Below are 19503 nucleotides of genomic sequence, written 5' to 3'. Positions count from 1 at the left end.
ATTAGGTGCCAAACCAGTTGAAACACCTATGGAATACCAAGCTGAGCAGTGATATGGGTGAAGAGTTTGAAGATCCTGGAAGGTACAAGCGGTTGGTGGGTAAACTAAACTACCTAACCATTACCTGGTCAGATATTTCATTTGCAGTTAGTGTGGTGAGTCAGTTCATGCAGAAACCTTGGGTTCCACATTGGGATGCAGTTCTAAGGATTGTAAGGTATTTGAAGGGAGCTCCTGGTCGTGGCTTGATATATAAGAGTGGAGGAAATCTTGAAATAGTGGGATATACTAATGCTGATTGGGCTGATAGAAGATCCACTACAGATTATTGTACTTTCCTTGGGGGTAATTTGGTGACATGGAAAAGTAAGAAATAGACAGTTGTGGCAAGAAGTAGTGCAGAAGCCGAATATAGAGCTATGACGTATACCACTTGTGAATTAGTGTGGCTGAGAAATCTTCTACAGGTGATGGGATATTCGATTGACACTCCAATGAAGCTTTATTGTGACAACCAAGTTGCAGTCCACATCTCTTCTAATCCGGTGTTTCATGAAAGAACAAAGCATATAGAAGTTGACTGTCACTTTGTGAGAGAGAAGGTGCTGAGTGGAGTGATAGATACTGCACATGTTAACACAGGAAATCAATGGGCAGACCTGTTCACCAAAGGCTTGAGTCGGGGGATAGTGGACTACATATGTAACAAGCTGGGACTATATGATATATACTCACCAGCTTGAGGGGGAGTGTTAATGTCGACTGTGTAGGGGTATTTTAGTCTTTATATTTATGTTTAAAGCTGCTGATGTGTAATGTTTCTGTTAAATGATGTGTCCCATACTTAAGTGGGGACAAAGTAGTCTTTTGTTATTATGGATAAAAACATATAAATTCAATCTGGCCGACTAGAGAGAAATCTGAGTTCTCTAGTTCGAACCAGAATTTTCTTCTCTATTCTCCTCTCTTCTTCTTCTACTTCTTCTAGTCTCTCTAATATTTTTTTTTTGGAAGAGGTAAAGTAAAATTTATTCAAACACAGAAAAAACCAAACAGCAATTCAGACCCAATAAGGCAGTCTGAAAAGCGTCTGGGATTACAGATTCCACCAGAAACAAGACTGAAACAATACTGGTAGGCTAAGATCCCTGAAGTCCCCAGATATGGAAATCCAAGAGATCAGCTTACCCACAGCTCTCTGAATTACAACATCAAGACCCTTAGACCTATTACAGAAAATTCTACTATTCCTCTCAGTCCAAATGGACCACAGAACAGCAGCTGGGATTGTCTTCCACATGATCTTTCCTCTCTTATTCAAACCCTTCAACTTCCAGCTACTAGTCTCTCTAATATTTCTTCAACCCTAATTCTAACAGAATTCTAGTGCAGATTAGGTTTATAATAAATTTCATGGATTATTTGGCAGGATAAGATTGTGGCTTTGGCTGCAGAAAAATATGCTACTATGGATGTGGTTGAGCAGCTGCTGCTGCTCATGTCATTGAAATTATGGTTTAACATGTTACATTGGTCACCCTTGATGATTGACACTCCAAGGGTTTCTTTTAATTAGTTGAAGAAGGCAGATGTAAGGGTAAAAAATGATTATCCCCACAAGAAATATAAGCTATACAAATCTATATTATCAACTTGCTTATTTAAGAACTCATGATGATTTGAAGTCACGACTTTGATGAAGATGTCAGCAAGCTGACATTTAGAGGTGACATGAGGAAGAGTGATAATGCCTACGAGAAACTAGTCCCAAATAAAATGACAGTCAACCTCAATAGTTTAGTCTGTTTATGAAAATAGGATCTGGAGATTTGGAGGTAATGCATATGGTGCTTAGGTTATCTGCATAAAGTGCTATGGGGTCGGAGATGAGGCTGCAAATTTGGATTGGATTTAATTTGATTCAAATTCAAATTGGTCAGATTTGGATACACCCTAAATTTGATTAGATCTTTTTGTAACCCTAGTGGAAGATAGGTTCCTAATTTCTTTAAAGTGGTCTATAACCAAACGACCTCACTATAAGCACATACAATGGAGACATATAATATTCAACTTCAACAGAAGATTTGGAAATAGTTGATTGCCTGTTGCATTTCCAAGAAATGAAGGACTCATTAAGAAAAATACACCACCCAATTGTAAGGTGATAAGTGTCATGAAACCCAACCTAGGAAAGGTGTGAATACAAAGGTGGAAGTGAGCGAGTCATTGGGGTTATTTTTCTTGAGGCAAGGAATTTGCTAGGAAAACCTTTAAAGAACTGGAAGAGAAATATAAGATGCCCATGAATAAGAGTGGAAAAGGATTTATTGGTAAAGTGGAGAATAAAGAGGAAAGTGATCAAGGTAGATTGAGATCATTTGGAGTAGCAGAGGCTGTTGAAAAAGGGGATAGTAAGCTGGTCTATGATCAAATTTTCAAGAAAAATGCAGTCCTAGAATTAGAAAGTATCAATGTCAGATCAAAAGATTTGCAGTTGATCGAGAAGACCCTTAATGCTGTTAGATGTTTTAGAAGTGAAAAATCTGAACGATCTGTTCAGGTTTTGAAAGTGTTTGCAAAATTAAAAGGGGGTTTGTTTGGTGTTGGACCTAGTCAGAAGGTGAAGAAAGTAAAGAAGGGGTGCAATAGAGGCAAATAATTTAGAGTCTGGAGCAGTCAAGTAACTGAGCAAACTATGAGAGGAGTTTTGTTGGACTGCTAATATTTTTTGCTCTTCTGTTGGCTTTGTTGAGATCTTTTTTTGTAGCGTCTGTTTATCTCTCTTGTTTGGGATGGGGTGGTAGCCGTCATTAGGTGTGTCTTGTGCTTTTGGAGGTTTGAATTGGTTGTGAATTTTCGTTTAGGGTTTTTTCTTTCTTTGTGGGTGATGTCTTATCGCCTCCTTGTACTCTTCACTCTTAATAAATTTTCTTTTTTTTTTCATAAATAATATATCACATTTCATTAAAATCAAGAGGAGATTACAGACTCTTGGGGAGGTGCGAGTTGCTGCCTCCCCAAGACATGGAACCCACAAAAATGAACCAAAAGAACTAAAACAAAGAATACAAGAGTTCTACTATAAGATTACAGTTTAGCCCAAAACAGTGTTTCCCTAACTGTCCCTTGTTTTGCCAAATTATCCGCAAGGGCATTCGCTGATCTCCCCACCCACTGTACTATAACAATCATGTTTCTTGTCAGCCATTTATATTTCTTGAGCTCGTTCTTGTAGATCCAAGCAACCTCTGAATTATTTAGCCACCCCACTACTATCTTAGAATCCCCTTCAATCAGCAACTGCTCCACTCCCAAATCTTTTGCAAGAAGAACTCCTTGTATGGCAGCTAACAGTTCTGCTCTAACAGAATTCCCAACTCCCAAAGGGCCAGGGTAGAGAAGAATGACCTCTCCATTCTCATTTCTTAGAACTCCTCTCAATCCAGCGGGCCCTGGGTTTCCCTGGCTGCTCCCATCAAAATTCAGTTTCAAAAAACCTTGTGGAGGGGGGCCTCAGTTTATAGAAATCTTATCCTTTAAGGATGAGCAACTTGCTACTGCTGTCCAGTTCCTCCATAAATCATTAAAGGAGAAAGGATGAAACAGTTCCATAGACTTTAACCGGTATATTGCTCTATTCATGATGCAATCCTTCAAGGCCTGGTTGCTCCTTTCCTTCTTGTGGAATATTCTATTCTTCCTTTCTTCCCAAACTGTTCAAATCAAAGCTGTTCTTGCACACCTCCACATACTTCTTCCTCTTTTTTGGGGCCAAGGGAAGGTAGATGGGTTGAACAACATGTTTGTTTCTGATGGCGTCTCCCACCTGCACCCATTTAAGGAGAAAATCCAAACCCAAAGCTCTATAGTGACATCACAAGATAGAAATAAATGATAACAGTCCTCACCGTGAGATCTGCAAAGAGTGCACCAGTTTGGAGAGATATAGAGAAAGGGTCTTCTCTTCTGTAGGTTATCCAAGGTGTTAACTTTCCCATGGCACACTTCCCGACAAAAAGCCATTACCTTAGAGGGAACCAGCCTAGACCAGTCTTCTTTAGCAGGTAAGGCCTGTTGAGAGGAGGTGTTGCAAAGTGACTTAAAAAGGAACCACAAGAAAAAAAAGACCCTTTGGGGTGAGGGGTCCAGATTCTTTTATTTGGCATTGAGGGATCCAACCATACTTTATCAAGGAGGTAAAGCACATTAGACAGATAATTGACTTCGTCATTCCTTAACCCTCTACGAAAACCAAAGTCCCAAGACAAGGTGGCGGGTTTAAAGGAGAAGGAAGGAAATTTGATATCACCTCATTTTTATACAAAGAAACAGAAAACAAGGAAGGAAAAAGACCTTTAAGAGGTAGATCTCCAGCCCAGATGTCTTCCCAAAATCGAACAGAAGTACCGGGACAAATATCATACCTGACACAACTGAGGAACTGTGGGAGGATTCTGTGGATTTCCTTCCAAGGTGTTGCCAAGTTAGCCCTCCTTGACACACCAGCATCCCATCAATTCTTTGAGCATCCATGAATACTCTTCACTACTTCATGCCAAAGTCTCTCTCGCTCCAAAGGCCACTTCCACAACCGCTTCCCTAGAAAAGCCAAATTCTTTTTGATCACATTTCCTAGGCCTAAACCCCCTTCCTCTTTTCTTCTACCCACAATCTCCCATCTGACCAAATGATCCTTTTTCCTTCTCCTGCTTTCTAAAGAAAGTCTCTCATCAACTTTTCTAGCTTCTTCTCTTCCCTAGGCGGTATCCTAAAGATAGAGAGGTAGTAAGTAGGTAAGTTTGTGAGAGTAGCTCTTATCAAAGTGATCCTTCCACCCAAAGAGATGTAAGATTTCTTCCAAACTGCTAACCTCTTCTTGAACTTCTCTGTGACTGGAGTCCTGAACCTACTCTCCCTAGGATTTTCTCCTAACGGAAGCCCTAAGTAGGACATAGGCCACGAGGAAGTAGAGCAACCAAGACAAAGTGCAATAGCCTCAACCTCCTCATTCTCCAAATTGATCCTCGCTATGCAGCTCTTTTCCAAGTTGATTTTTAAAGGAGACTTCTTCAAAGGCTTTAATCAACTCCTTTAAGTTCCCCACCCTTTCACTAAAATCTCCATCACAGACAATCATCATATCATCTGCAAACTAAAGATGGGTAATTGGAACTTGGTTTGTGCCTATTCTCCATCCCCTTATGGCATCTTCCCTATCATCCCTAGTGATGATTTGACTAAAAACATCGGCTTCCAAGGTGAAAAGGAAAGGTGAAAGGGGTTCCCCTTGTCTAATACCCCTACAGGCTGGAAAGAAGTCCCTTACCATTCCGTTTACTAGGATAGAATAGTGACAACTATTGACACAACCCGTCATCCACCTACACCACCTTTCCCCAAACCCACACTTCCTCAACACCTCTAACAGGAATTGCCAATCCACCAAGTTATAGGCTTTCTCTAGGTCTAGCTTAATAAATTTTCTTTTTTATTTATTGCCATAAAGAATCATGACACCCAACCTAGTTAGTAACTTAGTGTTTGAGTAGGCTCAAAGATGGATGGTGGAGGGAAAAGATAAACCCCTTACAACAATGCTGTGAATATAAAAATGATTTGGTTAAATTACAGATTGATGAAGGTGTCACAAAATGGAGATAAACTAATTCACAACTTGGACAAATGAGCAATGCTAGGACGTTTCATTATGAGATAGATGAGATTGTTAACACAAATTGTTGATACAATGTGGGGATCTTGCAAGAATTTTCCTTCATCTTGGGAAAACTTTACATCCAATTTCATGGGAGAACTGGCCTGCTTAGTTTTAGAAATATGTGCAAGTTTAATCAGATCCAGTGTATATTTTCTTTTCTTTCATTCATAAGGTGTCACCAAGGTGAGGAGTGAACTTCTAGCCCAAGAAAATATGTAAAGAGACCAAGGTCCTTCATTCAAAAGAAGCTTTGAAGCAATAACATAAGTTGTTGAATGCCCTTTATATCATCACTAGTAATGATGTCATCGGTCATCCATATAGACAAGCTAGAGAGTGAGGCCTTGGGGACAATGATAGAAAAGTAAGGATGAGTCATGGGCACTTTGTTTGTAGCCATCCTCTACAAGAACATGATGAAAGTGCTCAAGCCAAGCATGTGGTGCCTAGTTATGTCCATAGAGAGATTTCTTAAGATAGTAGATTAAGGGTTTATTAGTGCAAATGCCAAGTTGAGGCTTCATGTAGATCGTTTCTTGTAAATGGTCATTATAGAATACATTAGTGACATCTATTTGAAATATTGGCCACTAACAAAGAGCTGACAAAGCAAGAAAAGTATGGATGGCAGTCATCTTTATAACAAGGGTAAATGTTTATTCAGTGCTATTATCAGACTTGGGTTTAACAAAGAAGTTAGTAACCTTGCATCCCTAGGCATCTAAACTCACTTTGTATTATTCAGTGCTATTTATCAGACTTGAGTTTAACAAAGGAGTTCTATTTGTTGCCAATAATAGAGACATCCAGTGGAAGAGGAACTATATACCAAGTATCATTATTAATCAAGGCACACAACTTGGTACCCATGGCATCTCTCTAACAATGGATAGTAGAAACTTTCTGGTCAATGCTAGGTATGTTTATGGCATTAAGAATAGCAAAAAGAGAGCTATGGGACATAGGAAACCTAGTGATTAGAAAGATCAAATATGAGATGAACGGCATGAAGGGGTGGTAGGAAAAGGAAGAGGTGTCAAATTTACAGGTAATGCAGAAGATGGGGAAGGAGAAGACCATCCATAAAATGTTGGAGAGAGGGCCGTTTGTGGGCTAGAATGTTTGTAGTGTTAATAAACTTGCAATTGTCTTTTTGTAGCTTGGATTTTCACATTATCCATAGAAGCATAAAACCGTCAAAAGTATCAAAAATGGTAGGAAAGGAAACTAAATGACCTGGCCACATACCAAAAATAAGAGATTTAAAAAAAAACATTTTTAGTGACGGATATAACAAAGAGTAGGATCATAGTAGAGAAACACCTTATGATTAGGATTACAAGCCACAAATATAAACATGGAAAATTGATTAGATAACTTCATAAGCTCATGAGGAAGGAGATGAATGACACCCCCTCAATGTGCAAAACATTGTCGTATTGAAATGGAGAAGCATTGGATGGAGGAGTAAAGAGACAATCAATGCATTATACTGAGGTGCTAAAAGATTCAACCCAAAAGGTAGGAGCATAAGAGTCCTAAGAAATGTTTGGATTATTTCAAGGATATGTTGGTTCTTTCTTTTAGTGATACCATTTTATTGTAGTATGCTAGGACATGAAATTGATGTACAATAGGAGTGCAAGAAATCTAGGAAGTGACCATCTAGGCATTCTCTCCCAAGTCAATATGAAAAACCTTAATGTTTGTAGAAGATTTTGTTGCAACCATAGCCTGAAATATCTTAAAATAAGAAAAAAACTCCACTTTTCTTATGCAAAAAGTATATCCATGTATAATGAGTATAATCAACAAACTACACAAAATACTTGAATTCTAGTCTAAACAGAATCGGACATTCGGACTAGGCCTCTGACATCACTTTGAACAATATTAAAGGGGTAAATAAACTATGAACATGTAATACATGACTTGCCAAAAGATGACAATGGAGGTAATTTTCCTTAAAAAGACTAGAGCAAGCAATTAAGTTTATCAAAATGTTGGTGACCAAGATGATGATGCCAGAGTTCCCAAATAGTATTAATTGCAAGGGAATGTGAAGAAGCCAAGAGACAGTCATCAGAATGTGTACTACAATCATCCCCAAATCTCAAAACAAAAGGCATTCAACTTTATGATGACTCCTGGTCACTATCCTAGTATGTTGGTCCTGCATTAAAAATCATCATGAGAGGTAACCAATTGTCCAATATATAGCAAATTAGTGGCTAATTTGGAAACAAGTACTTGGGTTTAGACACAATGAATTGGAATGGGCAGCTAATAATAGGGGTGGATTCGAGCCGAGCCGAGCCGAATAGTACGAGGCTCGAGCTCGGCTCGCCATTGTTGTACAAGGCTCGAGCTCGATTTAAGAAAAAATGTTTTATAAAAATAAAAAAATATATATATAAAAAATATTTTTTATTTGATATTTAAAAATTAAGAATTATAATATATATATATATATATATATATATATATATATATATATATATATATATATATATATATATTCGAGCTTGGCTCGAAGATTGGTTGAAACCAAGCCGAGCCGAGCTTGAGCAGCTCGTGAATAGCTCGGCTCGTGGCCACCCCTAGCTAATAAGGTCAAATGTTCACTACTAATGACCCATTTGTCCCTATTAGTAGTGTTAATTTGGTTCCTAAAATAAGGAGTATATGAAGTACTAGGTGAGGCATAGTTGATGTGATTAGATGCCCTAGAATTAATAATCTAAAGTGGGTCCATAGGAAAATTAACATGAATACATGATCTAAGTGACCCATAACAGAATGCGTATGAAATAACAGAAGAAATCATAATCTGAATCTGTTGCTCAGGAAGACCGCTAGAAGGTTGAGATTTGTGCCCTAAAGCAAAGGCTGTGTGTTATGTGCCTTGGGAGAACTCACCCCTAAAAGCTAGCGGTTAGAGGGAGGGAACCCAGACACATATACACCCCACAACAGCATCCCATACTACCGATGTGGGACCAATGGGTCGTAACATTCCACCACACTCCGCAGTCCCGGCGCTCATGCAGGCTGGCTTTGCACTAGTCCCCCTAGTCCCGGCCGAACACTGCAATACCGACGTCACCATCTGTGCCGCACGATTGCAATTGGGAGGCATAGTGTAGGTTCTGATACCATCTGTTATGTGCCTTAGGAGAACTCACCCCTAAAAGCTAGCTGTTAGAGGGAGGGAATACAGACACATATACACCCCACAACAGCATCCCATACTACCGATGTGGGACCAGTGGATCGTAACACTGTGCCTAAAACACGTGGAAGGATGGTGGATGTCACATATGCCAAAACATTTATGGTTTCTTGTAAACATGAATCAAACATACATGATACGTCCATATTAGGAAAACAATAAAAAGTTCAAGTTTCCTTCCACATGGAAGTTTTGTCATTACCTGAACGAAGTGCAGATATTAACATTTATTTCAGCTGCCATTATGTGGATCCCAAGAGAACTGGGTTGAACTTCAGATGGTTTAGCAAGATTGGATATGGGAAGGCATTTTGTGCAGTGAAAACTCTCCTCTTTCTCTCACCTTTCTACATTTTTTTTCCTGAGAAAAGGTAAAGTATTGTATTAACTTGAAAGCAAAAGCATATGCAAAGCCCTGCACAATAAGGCATTGGCAGGGATTAACAACCTCTTTGTACACTTCCCTTTCAATCGCCTAGATGCAAAAAGATTACAAATACCAAAAAGAAAAAAAAGAGCTGCATGGTATATTCTTGAAAAGCCTATGTACTGCCACCCACAAGTATATTCTTCCCCCAAAACCTTCCATTACTATATCTTCTGAATTGTGTTTATTTTCAAGAATCCTCAAATTTTCCTCTGTCCAGATTGTCCAAATCACTGTTTCCATTGTTAAACCTCATATAACCCTCTTTTTTTGATAATTTTAAGCCCCATATAACCTTCCCTTTCCTAGTCAAACCAATTTGATGCCAGCACCACAACAGAGCCTTCAAATCTTTTGGAAAACATTGCTGCACTTCAGACAACCTCAAAGGCTTCATCCACAACTTCCTCGCAAACTTGCAGTGAATAAAAAGATGGTCCACCCCTTCAGATTCTTCTCCACACATTACACATCTGCTAGGTTCCACCGTCATTCTCTGTTGGTCAAATTGTCTGCTAACACTTCCCCAGAGTGGCTACCCACACCAAGAAGGCTACTTTAAGAGGAGCTACTCCAAACACTTCCCTTAGGGAAACTCTCCCCCTCTTCACTTCACAGTATGTTATAGAAAGACTTTACAGTGAAAGAAACTAATTTCTCCCCCACCCAAATCCTCCTGTCCCTTCTTGTTCTATCCAGCATGATTAAGCTGATTCTTTGCATTAATTCCATTAATTTCTCTAACTCCCAATCATTCAGATTCCTTCTAAAAAGTAGGGACACCACTCTCCTACCCCACCTTCTAAAGAGAAAACCTCCGACACCAAAACTCCTTATTTTGTGCAATCTCAAACAGGATTGGAAAACTTTCTTTGAGAGAAAGATTTCCACACCACACATCTCACTGTTCTACATTCTCTCATGTAAATTTCATTTCCTTCTTTGCTTAATTGCAATTCTCTTAACTTTTCCCAGATCAAATAAAAGCAAATTCACAGGGAATAAACCCCTTTAGATTGTAAAACAATAAGGCTAATTATGCAAGTAGAAATCTGCAGAAAATAAAAACTGTAGAAAGAAGAGAAAGAGATAAAGAGTTTTGTGAGAGAAGAGAAAGAACAAAGAAAGGAAGAGAAGGAAATCTGATCTGACTGCCATCTTCCATTAGTATTTATACTTTAAGTAAAAAATATGTACAATGATAGATATGCCCTTAATAGGGCGGCTGATACAAACAACTTAAAAGAAACATAAAAGCACTATTCTAACAACTCCTAAATAATGGGTTGTGGTCCCAACTTACTAAAGACATTCCCAATTTGCATAGCTCATGTTCAAGCTTGCTCTTTGCAACCCCCTTGATAAAGACATCAGCCAATTATGAGTCAGAAAAGACACAAGGAAGGCAAACTTCTCCATCCATCACCCTTTGTCTTATCAAGTGCCTATCAACTTCAATGTTCTTTGCCTTGTCATGCTGAACTGGGTTATGAGCAATATTGATTGCCACTTGATTGTTACAATACAACATCATGGGCTCCTTTGCATCAATCCCAATCTCACTCAACAAGGACCTAATCCAAATCAGTTCTGAAGTACCATGTGCCATAGATCTGTGCTCGACTTTTGGATTTAATCTGGCTATAACTTACTGTTTCTTTACTTTTCCATGAAACCATATTCCCTCCCGCAAAGGTATATACCCCTGATGTAGATCTCTTGTCGTCTATCCGCATCTATATAAGCCTCCAGTTTCAATTTCCCATGATCAGTAAATAAAATTCCTTTTCCAAGATGTTTCTTCAGGTATGCAAGAATCCTATCAATAGCCTCCTAGTGCTGAACCCATGGTGCATGCATATGTTGGCTCACAACACTCACAACATAAGAAATGTCTGGACGGGTCAATGCACAAAATTAGCAGCCAGCCGACCATTCTCTAATATCTCCCTACATCCTTAACCAACTCACCATCTAAAGTATTAATCCTGTGGTTCTGGTCAATAGGAGTATTAGCTGGTTTGACTCCTAGCTTCCCAGTTTCCTGTAGTAAGTCTAACACATACGTCCTCTAAGAGATGAATATCCCATGTTTGGATCTTGCAGCCTCAATTCCCAGAAAATACTTTAGTTAAACCTAGGTCCTTAATTTCAACTTCTTGTTGTAATGACTTCTTTAGTGCACAACCTCACTTAGATCATTCCCTGTAACAAACTATATCACCCACATACACAATCAACACTAACACAACTGATCCTCTCTTCACAAAAAGAGTGTGATCTGACTAGATCTATGTGTATCCAATGGATCAATTCCCCCTTAAACATGTTGAATCATGCTCTAGGTGATTTCTTTAAACCATATAAATATTTCTTCAGCCTGCAAACCTTTCCTTCATCAACATCCTTATAAAAATCAGCTTGAAGGTCCATGTACACCTCCTCCTGCAAATCACCATTAAGGAAAAGCATGTTTAACATCAAGCTGGAAGACAACGGCCATGAGTATGTAACTGCTAGAGACAGAAGAATCTGAACTGAACTCATCTTAGCCATTGGTGCAAAGGTCTCCAGATAATCTATTCCATAGGTCTGTGTATACCCTTTTGCAAACAATCTTGCCTTGTACTTCTCTATACTGCCATCATCCCTGTACTTCATAGTGAACACCCATCTATACCCAATTGTCTCCTTTTCTGCAGAAAGATCAACGATTTCCCATGTTTGATTCTTAATCAAAGCCTTCATTTTTTATTGCATAGTTGTTATCCACTTAGGTTTATTGAGAGCCTCACTAACAATCTTAGGTATATACATAGAGTTTAAGGAAGAAAGGAAGGGATGGTAGGAGGGAGATATGCCACTATAGGAAAGATGGTGTAAAATGCAATGGGCTATACACTTTCTCTTTCCCTTGCGGAGTGCAATGGGGTGATCAAGATTAGATGCAACATCAGTGTTAGGTACAAGAACATCATCAATGGGATAAAAAACAATAGCAAGCTCAACGGGAATACTTGGAATTGTATAAACCGAACCTGGAATCTCAAATAATCCAATGAAGAGTGGTGTGGATCTCCTTGTTGGAGCATGTGTGGAATCAACCCTCCTGCTATGGCGCTAAAAAACTATGAGGTAGGTCGTAATGGGTCAGGTAGTGACATTGAAGGGGCTGATGGTGGAGCAATAGATGGAACTGATGGTGTAGCTAGTGGAACAAAGGAAGGAACAAGAAGACTAAAAGAGGAATAGGTTGTGAGCTCTCTTCCCCAAAACACTCCCCCTGAGGAGAACCACCGAAGAAAAAATATGTATAACCAAAGAAGGTAATTTCCATAGTGACAAATTTGCTCCCTAACACTAGATTATAACAACAATATCCCTTCCGCTTTTGAGCATACCCAAGGAAGACACATTTCTTTGCCTTAGGGTCGAATTGTCTATGATGAGAACCAAGAATGTGAATAAAACAAACACATTCAAAAACTCTCAAAGGTATGTGAAATATCTCCCCCCTCTAGAAACAAAAGATTGTATGGCACTTTAAACCCAATAATGCGTGAAGGTACACGGTTGATCAAGTAAACAGTCGTGAGAACTGCATCACCCCAAAACAAAATAGGAATTGAAGCACACACCATAGGACTTCTTGCCACCTCCACAATGTGTCTATTTTTCCCCTTTGTTACCCCATCCTGCTGTAGTATATAAACACAATTGCTTTGATGAATCACCCCATACTCCAATAAATTTGTGGCTAAATCCTTCTCAAAGTACTCTCTAGCATTTTCTGATTTGAAAATCTTAGTCCTCATTCCAAACTATGTGAGAACCATTTGATGGAACTGTTGTACCAAAGTAGGTATTTCATCACGCAGTCTCATCAACTATCCAAGAATATCTAGTCATCCACAAACAAAAGCAAATAGCGGTAGCCACCCATGGAAGAAATATGATCTGGTCCCCATACATCTGTGTGAATAATATCAAATGCAGAAGAACTTCTTTTATTACTTGATTTAAAATAATACCTACATTGCTTTCCCAATTCACAACTTTTACACTCCAGACTGGATAACTGAACTGACCCAAATAATTTTTTTTTGATAAATGAGTGAAATTTTATTAAACTAGCAATAAGAGTTACATGCAACCTGTGGAAAGGTACGAGATGCGGCCTTTCCTTTAAAGCTAATTACCCCTTGTTTTGCAAGTGAATCAGCCAATGAGTTTTCTGATCTACCTACCATTGAACTCTGATTGTCATATTCCTTGTTAACCATTTAACCTTTTTGAGAAAATCTCTAAAACCCCAAATCACAGTGTTTGGATCCTTCAACCAACCCACTATCACCTAGGAATCCCCTTCATAATCAGATGCTCTATGCCTAGCTGATTTGCAAGCTGGATTTCTTGTACAACAGCAAGTAATTCGACCCTTAAAGAGTCTCCCACACCCACAGGACCTGAGTACAAAGATATAACATTACTATCTTTGTTTCTCAGCACTCCTATGCTTGAAGGTCTTGGATTTCCTCAGCTACTTCCACCAAAGTTCAGCTTGATAAACTCCTCCCCTGGTGGCATCCATTCAACCCCATGTTTGTCCTTCCTGGTAGAAGTATTAGTCACTGCTAACCAGCTTCTCCATAGGTCATCAAAAGAGTATGCATCAAAGATCTTTAGAGTTTTTAGCCACTAAATTGCCCTTGTCAAAATACATTCTTTAACTTCTGAGAAACTCCTTTCTTTTTCACAAAAGATTTTGGTGTTCCTTTCTTCCCAAACTGTCCACAGCAAAGCTGCTCTTATTCACTTCCACATAATTCTCCCTCTCTTTGTGTGCCATTCAAAAATAGACGAACTAAACAACAAGCTAGTATCAGATGGCAGGTTCCACCTACACTCAAACAACGTAAGAATCCAATTCCATAAAGCTGTAGCAAAGGAGCAAGAGATTAGTAAGTGGTGACAGTCTTCATTCTGAGATTTACAAAGAACACACCAATTTGGTCTTCTCTTTTGTAGGTTTTAAAAGGTGTTAATCTTACCATAATAAACTTCCCAACAAACATCACAAAGAACTGAAAGAAATATGACCCAAACAATTATGCCATAGCATAATCTTACTCATTGACTCTGACCCATTATTGCTATTATTAACATGATGACTCTGGTAACTCAAAAGTGCATCTAGAAGGTAGACTCCACTCATCTCACAACCACTCCCAATCGTTCTCCTTGATTCCAGTTCCTGTAAAACACAATTACTAGGAAGAAAGGTCACTGAACAGTTCAATTTTTTTGTCAAACTACTCACATAAAGGAGATTAGTGTAAAGTCTAGGAACATGTAAAACAAAGGACAAAGTAATGCCATTAGTCACCCTAACCGTTCCTTTCCCAGCAATGGGAACATGGGAACAATCTGCTCTACATACTCTATCTCTACTAGAACACAATTGGTAAAAAGTAAAAATGGGTAGACATATTGGTCATATGCTTAGATGCTCTTGAGTTTCAAATCCAGGGAGCAGGGAGGTCCCTCCTTACCTAAGGTGGATGCATAATTTGTAGTGGCATATGAACCACCTATATGAAAAAAAGAAGCAGTGTGACTAGCCCTAGAACTTCTTGCATTTTGTTGTTCACTTGAAGAGGAACTAGAGCCAATTGAATCCTTCTTACTTATAAGTTGCCCATGCTTCTCCATTTCTGTCCTCATTGCTGTTACTACAATGGACCCCAAGCCAATTGAATAAGAGGTCCTGATGAGTCTCCAATAACTGCCATATTGGCATTTCCTTTCTTGTTCCTAACCCGGGCTGGTATAAGATGTGGATGGAGCTTCTAGAAGGTGTCTCTGGTATGCTTAGGCTTCTTTTAATCACAGACCTGGTCTTTCTTGTCTTCCCTCTTAATCTCACTACTCGCCCTATCTCCATTGGGCTTAGATTTGACTATACTAACCATAGTCGATTGGTCAATCCTAGACTATCTCATCATAACATTCCTTCTAGTTTTCTATCTAGACACAAAGGCATATGCTTGAGAAAGAGTCACACTTTCTCTAGAAATGATGTAATATTTGGCAATATCAAATTTAGGGTTTAGCCCAACCAAGAACTCAAAAACCCTATTCTTCTCTACCAATTTCTGATTGGTTGTTGCATCCTTATTACTCTCCTAAACAATAGTCTCTAAGTGGTTTATCTCCTGCCAAAGTGTTTTCAACATAGAAAAATACATGACAAGAGGTCTATCTCCTTGTTTTGTATTAATCACCTGGTTCTTCAGGTGATAGTCTCTGGCTACATTTGTTTTTAGGAATAGGTCTCAGTTACTCTATCCCAAATTTCCTTTACAGTATTAACCAACAAAAAAAATTTACCAATGTGAGGTAACATAGAATTACATAGCCAAGACATCACCGTGTAATTCTCCTGCACCCATCGGGAAGAATTTATATCCAGCTTCTCCCCAGTAATTTACCCTAGTTTTCCACGAGCACCAATAGTCATCTTGGTTGATTTCACCCATTCTAAATAGTTTGTACCATCCACTTTAACTATGGTAATAATTCCAGACCCAAAAGGATCACTGACACTTCTTAAACCCAAGCCTAGGTCACTGACTGACTTTTGCTCAGCACTACAACCCTCCATGTCAACTCAATCAGCTTAAAATAACAAAAGGATCAGGTAGAAACACTCCAAGATCAGATCAAGCTCACAAAAAGAGGTGGAGAGCTTTTTCTGGTAGAAGAAAATCCTACCCGGAGAGAAATCACCCTTCCTGAGAACTGAGAGAAGGAGAACAGGGTGTTGATCTCTCCAAGAGGCTCAAAAAATCCTAGAAACTGAACCACCTATTAAAAACTCCAAGATATCTAGAAAAATCTAAGTGCCAACACTAGACCAAAAACAAAGAGTCCAACTTGACTAGGACTCTTCCCTGCACTCCATTTCTTCGTGATTTTGATGTCGAACCACAAATCACCTTCTTGATGACTGAAATCCACCAAAAAAATCCAAGAACTAGGCAATCTAAAGCAGATTGAGCAGCCCTCTCATGCAGTCGGCTGATCTAGGACTGCATGAATCAGCCCTAAGGAAGCCTAACTAGGCTATAATACCAAGTAGAAATCTGCAGAAAGAAAATTATAGAGAGAAGAGAGAGATGAAGAGTTCTTGTGAGAGAAGAGGAGAAGAATAGAAAGAATAAAGAAAGGAAGAGAAGGCAATCTGATCTGGCCACCCTCTTCCATTGGTATCTATACTATTAAGTAAAAAATATGTACACAATGACAGATAGGGCGGCTGATACAAACAACTTAAAAGAAACATAAAAGAACACTATTCTAACAACTAAATAATGGGCTGTGGTCCCAACTTACTAGCTAAATTATAGTCATAGATTAAATAACTAGGGCCTGTGACTTTACATAAATGGGAGTTTACTTATCCTATAAACAAAAACAACACATTCCTTTTGATAAATTTTCTAGGCAGAAGTAGTTACCTCCTTTCAAGTCTTGTTTCAACTTCTTTGCAAATATTGATTGGCAAGAGTTGACCATTGCATAGGAAGGTTTAAGTACTTGTATGCAGGTAGCCTGGTGCAGTATGAATGCTTTCATGAATTGACTGCAGTAGTTCCATCTTCAACTATCCATTAGTTATAGAAAGAGTTTAATGCTTTAGAACAGAGTTATAAATCTAACTTCTAAATCTCTTTTCTCTCTTTTGAAGTGGATAAAGTCGAAACTCTGAAACGCTACAAATTTAGTTTGGCTTTTGAGAATTCCAATGAGGAGGATTATGTCACGGAGAAGTTTTTCCAGTCTCTTGTTGCTGGTATGACAATTAAACATTCCATTTAAATAAAAAAGAAAAAGAAATTTTACTGCTGAGACATCTTTAGATTTTGGATGGCCCAAGTGCTTATATTGAAAATACTGGAATTTGAAATAATTTTTAATCTTTTTTATTTTTTTTATGAATTAGTGTCTGGTTTAAATCTTCTTGAAGATATATTCATCATATCTGGTATACTTATTTGGATAATTCCCATAACATTTGTTTTAAAACTACCTGTAGGAGCTATCCCTGTAGTTGTTGGTGCCCCAAATATCCAAGAGTTTGCTCCTTCTACTGGTTCAGTTTTACATATTAAGGAACTAAGTGATATTCCTTCTATTGCTAAGGCTATGAAATACCTGGCAGAAAATCCCGATGCATATAATCAGTCACTAAGGTAATGAACCTTCTTGTCTTCTATGGAAAATGACAAGTCTTATTTTGGTTGTTATATTTGGGGAATGCTGATCATATTGTCTTTCTTGTACCAAGCCATTTCTTGTTCTCTTTCATTATAATTCGTTTCATGGGTATTGTGTTTTACAAGGCCTGTTCATTGTGTAGGTGGAAGTATGAAGGTCCATCTGATTCCTTCAAGGCCCTGGTGGATATGGCGGCAGTGCACTCATCCTGCCGTCTTTGCATTTACCTAGCATCAAAGATCCGAGAGAGTGAGGAAAGGAATCCAGGATTTCAGAAGCGTCCCTGTAAGTGCACCAGAGGCCTTGAAACAATTTATCATATATATGTAAGAGAAAGAGGGAGGTTCGAGATGGATTCCATTTTCTTAAGGTAATATCATGACAATGCTGGTGAAGGATCTTTTTTAGTTATTTTTATCTTAATGTTCAAGTCACGAATGGTTTTTTATTGACATTGGTTAACCAGCTTGGGTTTGAAGAATTTTTGGATAGCCATTTCAGTCTCCATGGTGTTATACTAGATTTTATTGTATATGCTCCATTCTCAATTCCCCACTAATCTTACATTCTGGGCAATGGAAGAATAGTGATTTTCCAGATGATAATGTTATACAGAAACTGAGTAAATGAGTGTCATGAATAGTCGGGTTGCCCGACTTAACCACATGGGCTTGGGTTAGGGTTCAGGCCCATTGATAATTTATCAAATTTCCAACCCAACCCAAGTTGCACCCCTACATGATTATCTCTTGAAGCTCACGACGGTCTTCACAATTAACACAATTTGACTAACCCATTTTGTTTGGCCTTCTGGCACTTTGCTCGCAACTCCTGTGTTGTTAGAATTGCCATAGTCCATTTTATACTGCATTATGAAATTTTAAGTTTTTGAATGGTATTTATCATGGCTTGGGTGTGCAGGTCGGTCAATTTGACTCTGAATGCATTGGAATCAGCGGTTCTTGCAAAATTTAAGTCTTCGAATCATGTTCCAATCTGGAAGAAGCAAAGACCCGAGAGCATTAAAGGGGATGAACTTAAAATTTACAGAATATATCCTGTTGGGATGACCCAAAGGCAAGCTCTGTACACCTTCAAATTCAACGGAGACTCTGATCTTAGGAAGTATGTGGAAAGTCATCCATGCCCAAAATTCGAAGTCATATTTGTCTGAAGAGAATCCTAATTGGCTGGCTTCATTATGTTTCCTCGCTGTACTACTATTTGAGAAACCTCTCACTACTTGGAGGAAAATTTTGCAGGCTATAAGGTAATAAATTGGAATTGGTGCTCTTTTGCTTCTTTCTGCCTCTTTGTAATCTGTTTTCATAACGCTTCCATATCTAGTGAAGAAAATTACAAACAACTGCCACGGAATGATATTTTACAGTGTTAGATTACGAATGAAATGGGTTTATACTGTGTCCTAAGCATTATAAGCTAATTATCTAAAAAAATCTTTGAAGACAAATATTTCATTGAATTATTAAGAAATACTTTTGGGGATTAATATGTTTGTTTCGAGTTCAACTTTGGTGCATTCACTAATATTGGCTGTAACCTGTAGGTAAAATTTAGATCTCAACTAATTACATTGAAGTGTGCATACTTTTTATTGGTTTGCATTCCACAATGTGTACTTTTATTAGGGGTGCAAGTGCAACATGGCCGATCTCTTGTTGGGGTTATGTCAAAATTTGAATGGGCCCAGCCGGGAAACCCGGGCCTGATGTGAATTCGGATTTGGTCCTCACGGAACTGTCCTCACACTGCCCTCAGTCTATTGCAGCTGTACATTTGGAACATCTTTGTATTTGTATGTTTTTATTCATGGGGAGATATTAT

General features: G+C 38.6%; 1 protein-coding gene across 2 annotated transcripts in view; it reads left to right on the top strand.

The window, feature by feature from the left end:
- Positions 1–19055, top strand: part of LOC104606410 (glycoprotein 3-alpha-L-fucosyltransferase FUT11-like) — a 33676-nt gene extending 14621 nt beyond the window's left edge. Inside the window, exons 4-7 of one of the 2 annotated variants that reach the window (XM_010271584.3) lie at positions 17129–17233; positions 17477–17633; positions 17801–18028; positions 18580–19055. In XM_010271584.3, coding sequence (XP_010269886.1) covers positions 17129–17233; positions 17477–17633; positions 17801–18028; positions 18580–18832 — 743 coding nt within the window. In that variant the 3' untranslated portion in view covers positions 18833–19055. The remainder of the gene's footprint in view (positions 1–17128; positions 17234–17476; positions 17634–17800; positions 18029–18579) is intronic. The other variant, XM_010271593.3, reaches the window with a different exon arrangement.
- The last annotated feature ends 448 nt before the right edge of the window (positions 19056–19503 follow it).

Source organism: Nelumbo nucifera, chromosome 5 (assembly GCF_055504915.1).
Source record: "Nelumbo nucifera cultivar China Antique chromosome 5, China Antique-T2T, whole genome shotgun sequence".
Lineage (NCBI taxonomy): Eukaryota > Viridiplantae > Streptophyta > Magnoliopsida > Proteales > Nelumbonaceae > Nelumbo > Nelumbo nucifera.
The sequence above is the reverse complement of the archived record's forward strand: the minus strand, read 5'-3'. Positions and strand labels throughout refer to the sequence as shown.